The sequence below is a fragment of the Aquila chrysaetos genome (genome assembly GCF_900496995.4).
Source record: "Aquila chrysaetos chrysaetos chromosome W unlocalized genomic scaffold, bAquChr1.4 W_unloc_1, whole genome shotgun sequence".
In the NCBI taxonomy this organism is placed as follows: Eukaryota; Metazoa; Chordata; class Aves; order Accipitriformes; family Accipitridae; genus Aquila; species Aquila chrysaetos.
Genome location: NW_024470321.1, coordinates 1,134,747 through 1,151,184, shown reverse-complemented (window position 1 = coordinate 1,151,184; position 16,438 = coordinate 1,134,747). Strand labels below are relative to the sequence as shown.

The following is a 16,438-nucleotide window of genomic DNA, read 5'->3' as shown; positions in this document are numbered from 1 at the left end:
AGGCAGCTGAGGCAGTATTAATTTGCTTCAGCATGAATGACCAAAGCACATGTCGAAATAGGTTAAGATGTGCTTCTGCTTCACTGATCTGCAAAGATATTGCTCTATAAATGTTTTTGTTGTATATAGTCACCCAAAAAAAGCTACTCTCCCCTTCTAACGCTAAGCTGACTACAGAAATGACTTTTCCTTGTTCCGAGACACTCATTAGCAAATGGCTAACAAACCTGCTTCACAGCTCTGGGTAGCTGTAAAAGGTGTATGAGGCTATAACCTCAGTTAACTCATGAAAAAGGGCATCTTCAGCTCTTGAAATAAACAGATACTAAAAATAAGATATTTCATTAAAAAAAACATCTCAGGGAATTAAAATTTCTGAAGGGAAGAAGCCTTACTGGAAATGGTCTTTCTCCCTTACAAAAAACAGCTTTTTAGAAATTATGCCCAGTTCCATGCATTTTTATTGCTTTTAAACATAATTTAGAACCCAGAGGCAGCATACAGAATCAAAAATCACAATTTGTCTTCTGGATTCTGAATTATTACAAACCATTCCATAGGCATGTGCTTACTATACAGGCTCCATTCATCCTACACCAGGTCCTCATCAGAAGTCCTTGAAAAGGGAAGGTAGAAGGGCTTGCAAGTGCCTTATTTGAATTTAACTGCATGCTCATTTTTAATCTTAGGATTCACTTGTCCAAGGTGACAGAATGTCAGTTCTGGTAATATTAAAAAATATATTCTCCCTATGGGACAAAGCAGTGAGTGGTATAAACTGCACCAAGTTTCAATTTTTTCCCATCATGCTTGCTAATCACAAAGAAATAAATCTTTGTTTGCTGTTGACAATGCTGCTGTTTCAGAATTCCAGACCGTAAACCCCAGAAAATGGCAGATACCTTCCCCTAACATCTAAGCAGATGTACTTCCAAATTACTCCTCAGTCAGTGGAACTGCCCATGCAAGTATCTGTCAGTTCAATATTTCCATATTCTTTCTGGTATCTTATCCTCTCCGAATTGACTACTATTTCCACCTCACACGAATATTTTAGTTTCTGGAAGAGACTTGTAGTTTTGCCAATTACAGTAGCTCAAAAATACCACTTATACCATTAAGGATACAGTTAAGATACAGTTAATATCAGAATAATCAAAACATTTTATCCTTTGGATTAGCTTTTTGCACTTTGATCTTCTATTGGGAGCACAAACACCAGAAACACTAAACACAAGCATTTTGTCCAAGAGATGATACTGGCAATATTCTGTACACCAAGCATTGTCAAAGGGTTCTTCAAAAGGTTAGCATTTTGCCTTTTTGACAAGTAGTAGTCGATGACATTTTCTCCTCAAAATCTCATCAGTTCAGTTTCCACCATTGTTCCAGGAGCTACAGCTTCTACTCAGTTCCACCACAATAATCTCAATCATTATCAAAATGGTACCTATCACTGGAAGGTTAACCTGCTTATTACTGCTAGAAATACACATTTCTGTTTGTGAAAACAATGCCTTCACCACTGATTTAGGATATCCACTGACCTAGACAATAATGTTATATTTGGTTTACATTTGGTTTACACATTTAAAGACTTTAACCCCCTTCATACATGAGAGAAACATCTGTTTGAATGACTTAATTTCTTGAGCACAAATACAAGGTGTGAAGTCCACAGCAAATTCAAAAGCTATATGAGTAGAATTTTCATTTCTCTAAATGCAAAAATAAAAACCTTTCTGCATATGTTATCTTAAAAATTAAGTCATGCACCTTGAATAACAAAATAAACATCCAGTGGCAAATAACAATGGAACATAAGTTGAATTGAACTTACATCAGTAGCTGCTGTCAGGATCTTAGAAAGAATGACTCTTGCTAACCCATCTCTGCTGTAATCCAAACTAGAAACAGTCAATTTTAACAAGTGATCCTGGTTCTTCAAAGAACAAAGATTAAGAAGACTGGGGGGGGGGGGGGGGGGATAAAAAATTAGTTTTTGAACCCACTCAAACCCACTTATTTATTCAATCAATAATTTAAACAAGTACTCTGAATTAGATTTTCAGTCATATAAAAGCAGAAGAATGCAAAGTAAGGTCTCATATGAAATGGAGTGATTTTAAACTGTTACAGCTGTTAAGAGTCAAAGGGAGACCAAATAATGCACTAAACTGCAAAGGAAAAAAAACCTCAAACCAACATTTTTTTATAATTGCTATGTAATAGTTTTGTCAATATACTTGGATTGGTGATTATGAGTACAAAAATAAATGTTCATGAAGCTCTGTGAACAATTCCACATTGTAAATCATTCTATGTATACAGCTTGACTGTCTAGATTTTATTGTAAATTAAGTATTCTGTAGCCAGTAAAAAACTTGCATTCTAATAAACAATGAAAACAACAATTAAAAAACCAGAGTACATCAAAACACCTGAATTCTTTTAAAATTTACTATTTTTGAAATAAACTGGCCATTGGCCAAATTACTCCCAAAGGAAGGTAAGTTTATTTGTACCCAAACAAAATTTTTAACTCCACAGCTTCACTCAAATATATTGGACTGAAGTTTAGGTACAACATACATCATCACATTTCACACACAGTATGATACCTACCAGTTTTAACATTTCAGTACAGTATCATCCTTCCTGATACTGATTTCTGTCAGGTGTGGACAGGAAAAAGCAAGGTATTTTGTAACACAATCACCCATATCTGTTCAGTAAGACAGACTAAAAGAGACTAAAAGACCTCTTAAAAAACCACCAAAACCCCCACAACTGAGGATCTTTATTTGAAAATAAATCAAAATAATTTTAAAGTTTTCAGCTTTATAGACAGCGGTCCTCATGCAGTTTACAAGTTTCATAACAATTATTCCTGTAAGCACAATTCAAACAGAATAAAAACACTCACCACTGAAACACATTACATTTTTCGAGCATTTTCACTCCGTGAGGGTGACAAGAGAGAGTACCAAAAAACAGAAAGTAGTGCTGGCTAAGGGTATTTAGTAACCCATTATTTTGAAGACTACGTTCAGGTTTCATTCCTGATGAAGAATTGAGCCAATTTACAATATCTTTAACCAATTCCTCCAGGTAACCTTGTCCATCCTAACAAAACAAAGAATAATAGCATTTACTAGTAACAGAACTGGGTCTCTCTTCTTTACTGAAATCAATCATTTAAAATTTCTTAAAATGTACAAACACAATACAGATACAAAATAGAAATGCTGTTTGGCAAACACAATTCAGACTAAAGAAAAAGGTTCAAGGCAAATAAAAGGAGTTTAACTTGGAGACATCTTAGGACCAATTCTATTCTTTCCAAGAAAAGGATTGTTCAATGATGTTTTCCTCTGGCCTGAGGCATAAAAGTCTTTAGCACACAAGAAGAAAGGAGGCAGAGAAACAAAAGGATATACATAGAACCCCCCCCAAAAAAAAACCCCAACAGAAACAAAAAACCCCACAACCAAACCTTAAGTTACATTTAATAAAGCTGTATTTAATAAAACTCCTACTTAAACACAGTCGTCTCCCCATTGTCTTATCTGGACAACTCAAGATTTTAAGTTATATTTCTTAATTACACTGATCATTTTAGGTTTAACATCCAAAGTCTACAGAAGTCTTTACTAAAATTAAGGTTTTTTCCTCTAAGTGGCATACAGCAGCGCTACTTATTCTATCTCCAGTCTTGTAGCTGAAAATTTCTTACCTCTTCTGATTCAAGAAGAAATTCAGTAAACTGACAACCGACCACAGTGAGCTGCTTAGCCTTGGCATAGTCCAAATCCAGATTGGCATACAGTTTACTGCTAGGCTTGTAAAAATATAGCAATCTCCTTACAAACCTATGGAAAGTAAAAAAGAATTTGTTATTTTTCAGTAAGACAAGGACAGTCTCACATTACAAAATGATGCTAGTATAAATGATATTTTATCACTAAATTATCTTATTGGCAATAAATTTTCAAAAGTTATTAAAAGAGAGTAGCAGGTATCAGTAATGAGTCTATCCAGACACGATTTGAGAGATGCAGCTGTACTGTTTGTTATAAAGGGTTTTCTATGACATGACTTAAAATAAGCAAAGGAACTCAAAATCTCTATGCTATTAGAAGCCATAGCTTCCTTCTCATTCTCATGTTTATAATTTATTCTGCTGTAATTTATCCTGTGATGAGTTTCAAAGACTATACTATCTAGGCTTACAAAGGGCTAAAGAAGAGTCTGTCTTAATGTTTATGTGACATGACTTTTTTGTAGCTATAATAGTTAACACTACTGTGAAAAAAAAAAAAATGTTCTGCCAGAAAAAGGCCATATTTATTCAGCAACAGTATTTTCATTCACCTCACTTAAGCATTTCTGAAGCACAACAGAGTGATTGCAAATGCAGACTCTCACTCAGACTTTCTGAAACCATGGTGAAGAATATAGCTTGAATTTTGCATTGCAGGAATAAATTTTCAGCAAAGAGCTTCCCCCCATCAATTCTTCACAAAAAAATAAACACATTCGTGCTTTAAAAGAACACAGAATGTTCTGTCTGAAGATAGATATGTCAAGCATTAAGAAAGCGTAACTAAAGCACTGCCTTTAGTTAGAAAAGTGAGAGTAAGCAACTATCCCAACTCCAAACACAGGACCAATTAAAAAGGAAATCTGAGGGCTTCTTTAAATTTTGTCAAATGAAGTGTATTTTATTCTGGGTTATTAACAATAAATATATATATTATCACACACATTTATATGTGAGTGTATATATACATGTATACTTAAGTGTGTATATATGTATATACACGTATACATGTATACACACACTGCATTAACTGTATCTATGAAATGAAGGGATCTATATAAAAAATATCTTGAATTTCACTTTAACAGCCATAAGATCATCACAAAAACACTAACAGTAAAAGAAAAAAAATCAACTTATGGAAGGACAAAAATTTACTTTACACTTCAGAAACAAAGTGGCTGAAAATTTTTTATGATCAGCAGTGAAACTAGAGATTTGGAGGTTAATTAGTTATAATTAAACAAGAACAACAGCATTCTGAAGCCATTAAAGCATCTAACCCACAATCCTGTAGAAAGGATCAATCAACTGTAGAAGTTTTACAGTAATTCAATCCTAGGTTTTCTCTATTTATTTAGAATTAAATTATTTAGGCACCGAAGAATGCTTGAGTGCAGCACAAAAGCAGGGAACAGGAACACTGTCCCAGATAGGTAGGTAGAGAAGTGGATGAGAGTGTCACAGCCAGGACTGCAGATTTTCCTTTAGAGAAGCAATGTTATAAACCACTGGATTTGATAAATAATCCTTTACCACAAAGTACAGATTAGCAATTAATGTTTAGGAAAGAAAAAAAAAATCAGAAAAAAACCCACAAATGCAAAATTAAATTATTACTATGATTACAATGGGACTACCACTTATGCTGGGAACACTATATAAGTTGCCTGATTACTTTTTAGTAAAAATTTAAAATTATGCAGCGTGAGCCTTTCAGGATATGTTTTAGCTTTAGGTCTTTACTGAAATTCATGTAGAAGTAGCTTTCCATGCCTACAAATACAGAACTACTCTTCAAAGTAGTTTGTTTAATCAAATCAATTTCTGAAATGCATGTTAGAAGTGACATCCAAGAACTAATTAGTAACACTATTATCACACATGCACAAAAGTAATAATGCCTTAATGCCAACAGACATGAAAGGAATCAGAGCTGTACTGATTGTCTTTTCAAATCACATATGCTTCCCTTGCCATTAACAGCAACTAGAAATAACTTCCTCTTGGTTTTTGATGAAAGCTATAACTATATAACTGTACAACTGTAGACCTATTCTGTCAAAATTTGTCAAGTGTTGACATCAAACACTAATGTATGAAATATCAGAGGTAATACTTTAAGGTTTAAAATGAAATAGGGCATTTGCAAAGCCAATATGATTCTTGTTTAGGGAGTAAATATATAAAGTATCTGTGCACAGAAAAGAAACCACTAAAGCTTAAAGACCTGTTTATTTAAAGCAAATATTGCAATTTTCATTTTTGCTGTTTATCTATAGATTAAGTTTTAGAAATGTGACGCATCAAGGAATAGTTTATTGCAACATTAAAACTCAGTTTTTCCAAATTTCTTTCTTCAAAGGAAGTTATGTAATTTTTACATACCTGTGCAATTGTTCATCTTTATAGTTCCTTAGATTTACATTTGGCCACTAGAAAAAACAGCAAATATAGCATTATATGAAACTTGTACATCAGTCCTTGATTAGTCACTAAAATTTACTCATTTCTATTATGGTTCTATTCACTTATAATTAGAAGTGTAAGTTTCCTTGCATCTAATGTTACCTATAAAATAACCCTTTATTTTTTTGAAAAGCCCACATTCTTGCTCCAAGAACTGTTCTATTATTTTCTAGAGAAGGACAGGGAATGTCGGGTGCATGCTATGTGTACAAGTCCATAATTCTAATGAAAATAGCAAACTATGACATGCTAATGAAAAATAAACAATTTTGCTCAGTTTCTTCTCTGAAAATAGCAAACAAATTTTGATACACATAACAGGGAAATCAGGTTTTGTTGTTGTTTTCACTATTCATCTGATTTGGTTTAAAAATAATCATTTTTCTGTTATAGCTCACTTAAATACTACTTATTAAAATGGTATTTAAATTCCTCTGTTGATACTTTGTAAGATGTTTTAAAAAGGATCACACAAAGCCATAATACTCTCTTCTGGACCTATCCTTTCTTCATATTATGTTTTCCTCTGTTGTCTCTATGGTTCTAGATTTATTTTTGTTGCTACTAGTATCTTCTTGGAAGGGATGGAAAAAAGTGCATCAAACATTTTTCTTTCCTACCTAAGTGATACAGTTCTACATTTCCAATTGGTATACTAGTATTAAGACATATAGTGCACTAGTTAATGATTAGTAAAACTGACTACACTAGTAACATTGAACCCACAGTGCCAGATTAAGTATGAAGCTCTACTGTTAACACAGTCTCAATTCCTCCATCCTGACCACTACCACTTTTGCTGCTCTTTTAGCAGCTTAGACACCAAGCTGAGCAAGTAAAAAAAGGCAGTAAGGGACCATATGAGATGCAAGTAGTAAGGTGGTAGGAAAGCTGATGCTCCACAGCTGTGAGGTTTCAACAGAGACGGGGGGGGGGGAGTAGCCACATGAGATGATGAAGTCCAAACACTGGAATCTGGATCCTGCTGATTCAGAGACTAAAGATGGACCAATCTGATAAACTGCACACCACCAGTGTAAGCTAAGATAATGTTAACAGGAATGGAAGTGGTTAGAATTTAACCAAAAACCACAGTAACTTCTCGTTCTGGAAGACAGGAGTCTCTGATTTTGAGACATTTAGAACTGTTCAACAGGACAATAGAGAATATACTGCAGGGAAGGTCTGAGATAGCAGGGAAACTGACAGCTTGACCTAAATTTCAGGGGAGGAAAAAAAAAACAAAACCAACGCACAAACAAAAAACGCCCCCCCCCCACCTTGGTTGTCAACTACATAAAACTTCCATTGTCAAAGTACTACACAGACTAATTAAAAAGTGAGATTCTGAAGAACAGTTTCTTGATAATATCTTTAATACTGAATCAAAGGTAAAAATATCTATGACTAATAATCATAGATATCTAGTAGTCTAGTAGTGTTACAGTAAAAAGTCTGTAAACAGTGGAATTCAGTGGAGCAAAGCTACTATCATATACCTATTCAGGTTTTATAGCAGACAGATTCTTGCTCTCTCAAGTTTATCAGTCCTTGAAAAAATGCACAGAAATATTTAGGGGGATTTTTTTTTTTTTTTGATGGCGGGTGTGTGTTGTTTTTAATATAATATAATCTTGATTATGTCTGTCACCATTAATCCTGTTTTGTACTTTTGCCATCTTTATAACAACATAGTAAAGACAACAGTAAGAAAATGTTAGAAAATGTTACTTGGGGGTAACAATGGAAGGATGGCTTTGATGCACAGAATGACAGGAGCTATTTTGGCTCTAAGACTATACCGAGTACTCAGAAAGTTTTCTTACTCAAAGAAAGTAAGTCCTCTGCTTAAAAAAGAGGCAGTCCCTTAAAAGCTGTACATTAAGTATATTTAAGATAATGCTTTCCCTGTCAGAGATATTTCCTGTATTTTGTGAAAACAAATTCATTTTGTAATGAACTTGATGCTATGGGACTATTTGTATTAGTTCAAAACATACAATAAGACTGCAGACTACTGAAGTTTTCATATGTGGCTCAGTCTAAGCATCTGAAACTTGATCTATAACCCACCTCCAGCCTTAACCTTCAGTACATGTTATATATTTAAAAAAAAAAAAAAAAAAGTCTGCTATGAAACCGAACAAGACAGTATACCTATGTAGTTTGGACTGAAGTCTAAAATATTAGCAACTTTAAAGTCACTATATCTCATTTTATAAAGTCTATTTCTATACAAATAAAGTTACATAAAATTTAATATATTCTTATTAAGAAACATGCGAATTTAACTGTAGTGTCTTTTTGTATATAGTTTAAGGGTTGTATACAAAGAGACTACATCAGCACTGATTAAACCCATGAGATCCTAATTTTCTGAAATAAAACAGATTATGGGATATAGTATGGAACTGATATTAGAAAGTAAAAGCTCACATGTGAAATGGAGACTCCTCCCCTCAATAATTTCATAAAAATAGTATCATGCCCTTTTTATGCTCACCTTCAGTATGGTCCCTATCAGATTCCAATTCCACTCGAGGTTCACTTTATGATTGAGAACTTGGCTGTCTCGAAGATTCATTACAAGTGCTTCTTCTGTATCCTGGAATACAGACATAAAAAACTATAGTAAGTTTCCCTGCATCATGTCTTGTCACATGATATACTTACTGTCCATGTAATAATCATTAAAAGGGCTATGCTCCACAGTAGTTTGCATTTGAAAGTAAATTGCATGGTTATAGTACTGCATTAAAAATCTAATAGTAAGAGATCATAATTGGGACTAAAAAGCATTAAAAATTATTGTACTTTCACTCCTCAGTTTCTAGAAATACAATATAGTATCCACAAGTAGCTAGAAGACAAATTAAATAAAAAAATTCTACAAAGAAATCACATAAATGGCTCTGAATTAAATGAGAGTGTGAAGCTTGGGGGGGGTGGGATCTAAGTCTCCAAAATACAAAATCAAATTCAGTTTTGAAAAATCAATAATGATAATACCTTTAAAATAAAGATGTCTTTCTGCACACGGTACTGATCCCTTTTTTGGTGGGTTGGAATTGCTTTCTGAATAATATGATCTAAATGGAGGCTGTAAGGTTTAGGTCCTCTTTTCTTCATCTCATGAAAACGTTTTAAGCAGTTGAGTGCGGCACTTGCTCGTCTAATAGGAAAAAATACTACAATCAGTATCTGACAACTGTTATTCAACTAAAGAGCGCCACTGTATATCTTGAGTTAAATAAACATAGCTCAAGAAAGAATTCACCAACAATTCCAAAGCCAATAAAAAGAAAATAATTTTCTTTATATAAGTTTTCATACTTCCGTATCACTTAGTCTTGTACTGAAATTATACAGAAAATTATCTTTCAGAATTTCTAGTACCAAAGAATGAGCCTTACTGATAACTTTTCTTCTACTCTGCAATTAGTGGTACCTTTCAGAGTTCACAGAAGATATTGCAAAGTTTAAAGTTGATAAAGTATTGTGAGATGTCACATTAGATCAATGTTCTACAGTGAAGTTGAGATGTCTAGCTTCAACTTTGACTAACAAAGTATTTCTTGTAAATTTTCTTCCCCTCCCCAGAGGGTGGCAGGAGTATCAGTAGTATATTTCCTGCTCTTTATATCTAAACAGCTCAGCAACAACACATAAGAAATTTTCCAGGAAAAGATAGGAAGTAATAGAAATGACATTTGACATGGGCAGAAACAGTTAATTGCAAAATAATGGTAGCAGAAAAAAAAAAAATTTGCTGAGCAAATAAAATAAGGAAGTCTAAAAATGAGGAGGTAAGTCTACCTTTCTTCCCAATAAACAAAAATTCTCATAGGATAGGAGAGTGATTTTTTTTGTATTCTCTTCAAACAAACAAATACCTGTGAATTTAGTTGCCTACCTAAATTACATAAATTTAATCCATAACAGGGCTTACAGTTTTTCAGAGTATGAAACAATGCAGAGTGTTGACCAAAACCAAGATCCCCAAATATAACAAATACTACATCTACAAAATCACTTTCTTCCAACAGAACCAGGACTTCTTACTACTCTATCAGGTATGTCCACAAATGCCAAAAAGCAAAAAACCTGCAAGTAATCCACAAACATATCCCTTCTGCTCTTCATCCTTCCTCTCTTCCCACAGCTTTGACCAAGAGGAATACCCTGTGAAGGAGTTTCAGATATGCTTTTTTTGAAAAATAACTGTGTTTTCACATCTCAAAATCTTCTAGTGACATGTAAGAAACCTTCAAAACTAAAAAGCAGAAGAGCATTAAGTTTCTGGGAAGCACTCTACAAGCAGCATTTATCATTTCACAGTAGCAGTTTGAAAAGTTTCTGTAATTTATCACTGACAACACAACGAAAGACAAAATACGAACTTATGATACATTTATCGGAATACTGACCTGACAAACCAGATCAGGAAAGGCAAGAGCAATTAATAAAAACATTTCCTATACTTTACTATTAGAAAAAAACCCACCACGCTCAGTTTAAATGGTCTTCTACAAAGAAATGCAAGTAAGACCACTGAGCTACAGAAACACATTTTTAATACACTGGCATCTATCAAATTATTTGACTTCTTTCCTCAAGAGGTTTAAATTGTGTGAAGTACCCAGGAGATGGTATTTTATGACAGAGCACTTCTGAGGTTAAATTGCAAGATTAGTAGATGTATAGAGAAATTCTAAAAAAATAAGGAAAACAAAATAAAAAAGCCCACAGGTTTTTAAAATTTCAAAATTCAGGTATTTCTCATTCAAAGAGGAATAGAAAGCTTCTATAAACATTTGTTTCAAGTCAGATGCCTAAATATACCTCATTTGATTACCATGAGTGCCAAACAGTTCCTAGTGCTGCTTAACACGCCACTGCTGCACTAAGTTGTTTAAAATTTCTGTTCATAGTTTCATAGTTAAATGGAAATTAAATGAACTGAAAAAATTATCAGTGCAAACTTCAAACAAATGCACCAGAAATTTTTAACATAATTACTATTGTTACAATGACCATTTTCTTCTGAAGAAAAACAGGTTTAAAAAAACAGCCCCATGCCAATATTATGTTTTTTGCTCTTGTTCACATGAATAATGATTCACTGATTTGGTCTATTACTATTTAATTAGCTATAGATAAATACCAAAAGAAAAAAACTGGTACAGGCTTTTTTAGTTTGGAAAGCTTAATTGTTTCAAAATGCCAAAAAAGAAGTGTGAAACAATGGAGAGGTCAAACACACAGAATATGTCTCAGATGGTGCTTGGTCAAACAGTGCCTTAGAGTTCATTTAAGAAAAATTCTGTGTAAAAAAAATTTTGCAACTTATGCAAAAGTGTTCCGAAATATATCAAAACTTTCTTTCCAAATTTCTGAATTTCTAAATTGTTACTGTAAATAGATCATGCTTTTGGAATCATGCACTGGAAAGAATTTCCCTAGTAAGTGTCACAGAGCATTTCTATATTCTATTTTTCTTTTAAATAAAGACAGCAGTGGTTTCAGCCATCAGAAAACTCATAACGTAGGTTTTCACTCAACTGCAGGGGGAAAAGGAGACATACTTATTTTTGCTTTTAAGTGTAACTTAGAATTCTTACAGTCTTTTCTCTTTCATGATGTCAAAAGATGCTGCCATATTCATTAGCGTTGGTAAGCAGTGCAGGTGATGGCTGTGAGAATGAGGAAGGATCGTGTTTGCCTAAACGACAACAGAATACTAGTTAGAATAACTTATTACAACATTTTCAGCCATCTCTAAGATCAGCATTTGAAGAATCTACCACTTCTCACAAGACTTTCACAAATGCATAACAAAACTACCTTTTGCATAATGTCAGAACAATAATTACACATACCATTTTAAATATTTGATCTAATTAATCAATCTGAAATACAATTGAAAATAACTTAATTTTAGGACTCAGAGCCTTCTTTTGGAGCCTTCCCATTTGTGTTTTTTGCATTGGTGGTTTTCAAAGTTGTAAAATGCAAAAACATGCAAAGCATCAGATATCCTTACGTCATGTGTATAAAAGTACCAAAACCCCTAAAATCAGAAACACAATTTAAGCTAATGATGTTCATTCAATACTTTCGACTACCAATGATTTTGCACAAAAAAAATATCTGATAAATAAACATAACTTCATAAGTTACTGGACATTTAATGGCTTTTATTTTGGGAAACAATTTAGGTAGTTGTCCAAATACTTTTGAAAACTAAAGAATAATGAAGATAAAGAAATTACTTCAATATCTTAAAATTAGAGTACAAATATTTGTTGAATACTTCGATAAACAGACTAGTGAATCATCTCTTTAGAAAACCAAAAAATATCTATGCTTTGCAGCATACTCAAACGTCAGTGCATCTAATTACTCCCATTCAAAAGTATTCCAGAAACCATGAAAAACAGCATATGTTAATGCAGATTCCTCTTTTTAAACTACATGGCTGACTGAACACTCAAAAAATTCCACCAATTATTTAAGGAAAAAAAAAAATCACTGAAGAGACTAAAGAACAGATTTGTTGTGGTTGTGACCCACGCTGCTGAGCTGAGCTGTTGTAAATCACTGTAGTGATAAGCAATCCTATACCTGAAGATTGTGGTCTCGTTTTTTGGAGCATTAAGGACAGGCCAATCCCACACCACTGAAATGAGTCTATAGTCTGAAGATGCAGGCTATGTCTGATAACTCATATTCAAATTTTTGTAAGACAAAGTTGTATTTCACAATCTTACTGTCTCTTATAAAGCAGTTCATTTGGAAAAAAGATAAAAAACCAAACCACAAGAAAACTGATCAAAAAGTGCACTGCTGCATATGCTTCTTGCCATCAAGAAAGGACATGAAAAAGAAAGAACTGTTTTACAAGAAAGGTAAATCATATCACTTCACATATGACTAACAGTTTCTCAGCAGGGTGAAAGGTAGCACTGGACTGTATATAAAAACAGTATCATCTCTATACCAAAATAATTTAGGTTAAGTTCTGCTCTTCAAGCAGGTTTCTTTTGGTTGGTTGGTTGGTTTTGGTCTGGAGTAGGCTAAAGTAGCCTGAGCAAGACAAGTACAGTAGTGCCATGATAGATGGTTACAGGGTCTTCAGGAGGGATAGGCAAGGCAGGCAAGGCGGGGGGGTGGTGCTGTATGTAAGGGAGGGGTTGGATTGTATGGTGCTTACAGTTGGCGACGACACGGTTGAGGGCCTCTGGGTAAGGATGAAGGGGAAAGCAAATAAAGCGGATGTTGTTGTGGGAGTCTACTATCGACCACCCAGCCAGGACGATGACACCGAAGAATTATTCTACAAGGAATTAAGGGATATCTCTAGATCAACTGCCCTTGTCCTTATGGGTGGATCTTAACTTCCCAGATGTCAACTGGGAATATCATACAGTGGACACAAACAGGTCCAGAAAATTCCTGGAGCACACTGAAGATAACTTCTTGATGCAGGTACTAAGGGAGCCAACCAGGAAAGGTGCCCTCCTAGTCGGTGTTTGCAAACAGAGAAGGGCTCATGGGCTCAAGTGGTGATTGGTGGCTGTCTTGGTCACAGTGACCATGAAGTAGTTGAGTTTCAAATTGTTGGTGATAGGAGAAAAACTGCCAGCAAAACTTCAATCCTGCATATGGGGAGAGCAGACTTCGTGCTGCTGAAGGAACTAGTCAGTAAGGTCCCCTGGGAATCTGCTTTTAAAGGTATTGGGGTCCATGAATGCTGGTCACATTTTAAGAGCCATCTCTTAAGAACGCAGGAGCAGGCAATTCCAAAGTGTCAGAAGTCAAGCAAGCGGGGCAGAAGGCTGGCTTGGCTGAGCAGGGATCTTCTTCTAGAACTTAGGTGGAAAAGGAAAGTGTACAGACATTGGAAGCAAGGACAGGTGACACGGGAGGACTACAGAGATACTGTTTGCCACTGTAGGGAGAAAATTAGTGCAGCCAAAGCTTGATTAGAGTTCAAGCTGGCCAGTACTGTGAAGGACAACAAAAAGGGCTTTTTAAAATATGTTAATAGCAAAAGGAGGATCAGAGATAACATTGGTCCATTACTTGATGAGGTTGGTCACCTCACAAATACGGACGTAGACAAAGCAGAGATGTTTAATGCCGCCTTCGCCTCTGTCTTCAACACCGATGATGGGCTCTGGGACCCCCAGAGCCCTGTGTTGGACGACCATGACTGGGGTATGATAAACTCCCAGCCAACCCTGAACTTGTTCAAGACTTGCTGCTCCAGATGGATGCACATAAGTCTATGGGGCCTAATAGGATTCATCCCAGGGTACTGAAAGAGCTGGCTAATGTCATCGTGGGACCTCTCTCCACTATTTTTCAACTGTCTTGGGAGTCTGGAGAGGTCCCAGTCGACTGGAAACTGGCAAATGTCCCATCCCAATTTTCAAGAAGGGTAAGAAGGAAGACCCTGGTAATTACAGGCCTGTCAGTCTCACTTCAGTGCCTGGTAAAATTATGGGGAAAGTTATTCTAGGAGTTACTGAAAAACACTTGAGAGACAATGCAGTCATTGGTCATAGCCAGCACAGGTTCATGAGGGGAAAGTCCTGTTTAACCAACTTAATTTCCTTTTATGACAAGGTCACCCATCTAGTTGACCAAAGGAAGCCAGTAGATGTGGGGTTTTTTTTGGATTTTAGCAAAGCTTTTGATACTGTCTCTCACAGCATCCTTCTGGACAAAATGTCCAGCATACAGCTAGACAAATCCATAATATGTTGGGTGAAAAATTGGATGACAGGTCAGGCTCAAAGGGTTATAGTAAATAGGGTTACATCAGGCTGGTGGCCAGTCACCAGTGGGGTTCTGCAGGGTTCAATTTTAGGGCCAGTGCTCTTTAATGCTTTTATAAATGATCTGGATGCAGGAGTCGAATGTACATTAAGTAAGTTTGCCGACGATACTAAATTAGGAGGAGCTGTGGACTCACTTGAGGGTAGAGAGGCCTCACAGAGAGATCTGGATAGACTAGAAAGCTGAGCAATCACCAACCATATGAAATTTAACAAGAGCAAGTGAAGGATTCTCCACCTGGGATGGGGTAATCCTGGTTATATGTACAAATTGGTGGACGAGAGGCTGGAGAGCAGCCCCGCGGAAAGAGACCTGGGGGTTTGGGTTGATGGCAAGTTGAATATGAGTTAACAGTGTGCCCTGGCAGCAAAAAGGGCCAACCGTGTCCTGGGGTGCATCGAGCACAGCATAGCTAGCCGGTCGAGGGAAGTGATTGTCCCACTCTACACTGCACTGGTGCAGCCCCACCTCAAGTACTGTGTGCAGTTTTGGGCGCCTCAATATAAGGCGGCCATCAAACTATTAGAGTGTGTCCAGAGGAAGGCAACCAAGATGGTGAAAGGCCTCAAGGGCAAGACTTATGAGGTGCTGCTGAGGTCACTTGGTTTGTTCAGCTTGGAGAAGAGATGGCTGAGGGGTGACCTCATTGCAGTCTACAACTTCCTCAAGAGGGGCAGCAGAGGGGGAGGTGCTGATGTCCTCTCTCTGGTGACCAGAGATAGGACACATGGAAATAGAATGAAGCTGCGTCAGGGGAAGTTCAGATTGGACATTAGGAAAAGGTTCTTCACTGAGAGGGTGGTCGGTCACTGGAACAGGCTCCCCAGGGAAGTGGTCACAGCACCAAGCCTGTCAGAGTTCAAGGAGCTTCTGGATGACACTCTTAGTTATATGGTTTAGTTTTAGGTAGTCCTGTAAGGAGCAGGGAGTTGGACTCGATGATCCTTATGGGTCTCTTCCAACTTGAGATATTCTATGATTCTATGAATAAATTTACAATTTTCTCTCATCTCTAGCTGTTGAAATAAGTATGAATCCTGTCAGTGTGGAATGGTAAAGACTTTAATCTTGTTGTGATACAGCGTGAAGGAAAAAAAGAGAAGCTACTATAAGAGAGATTTTAAGGAGAGGGAAAAGGACTGAAGTAAGGTCCCTTTAGCTTCTCTGCAGCAGGGGCTACCAACAGCAGTGCTGAAAGAGCACTCCATCAAGTTGGAGTTGCCTGAATGAATAATATGAAGTGCCCGAGCCACATCAAGCTGAACATGAAAAAAAGTTTAATTTGCCTAGCCTGCCCAGCAG

The 16,438-nt window shown here is 36.0% G+C and overlaps 1 protein-coding gene across 4 annotated transcripts in view; it reads right to left on the bottom strand.

The window, feature by feature from the left end:
- Positions 1–16,438, bottom strand: part of LOC121232865 (rapamycin-insensitive companion of mTOR-like) — a 100,564-nt gene that overhangs the window by 23,735 nt on the left and 60,391 nt on the right. For all 4 annotated transcript variants that reach the window (XM_041121333.1, XM_041121332.1, XM_041121334.1 and 1 more), the window contains 7 exons: positions 11,914–12,014; positions 9,302–9,464; positions 8,796–8,897; positions 6,212–6,258; positions 3,737–3,872; positions 2,927–3,126; positions 1,841–1,967 (listed from right to left, as the gene is read on the bottom strand). In XM_041121333.1, coding sequence (XP_040977267.1) covers positions 1,841–1,967; positions 2,927–3,126; positions 3,737–3,872; positions 6,212–6,258; positions 8,796–8,897; positions 9,302–9,464; positions 11,914–12,014 — 876 coding nt within the window. The remainder of the gene's footprint in view (positions 1–1,840; positions 1,968–2,926; positions 3,127–3,736; positions 3,873–6,211; positions 6,259–8,795; positions 8,898–9,301; positions 9,465–11,913; positions 12,015–16,438) is intronic.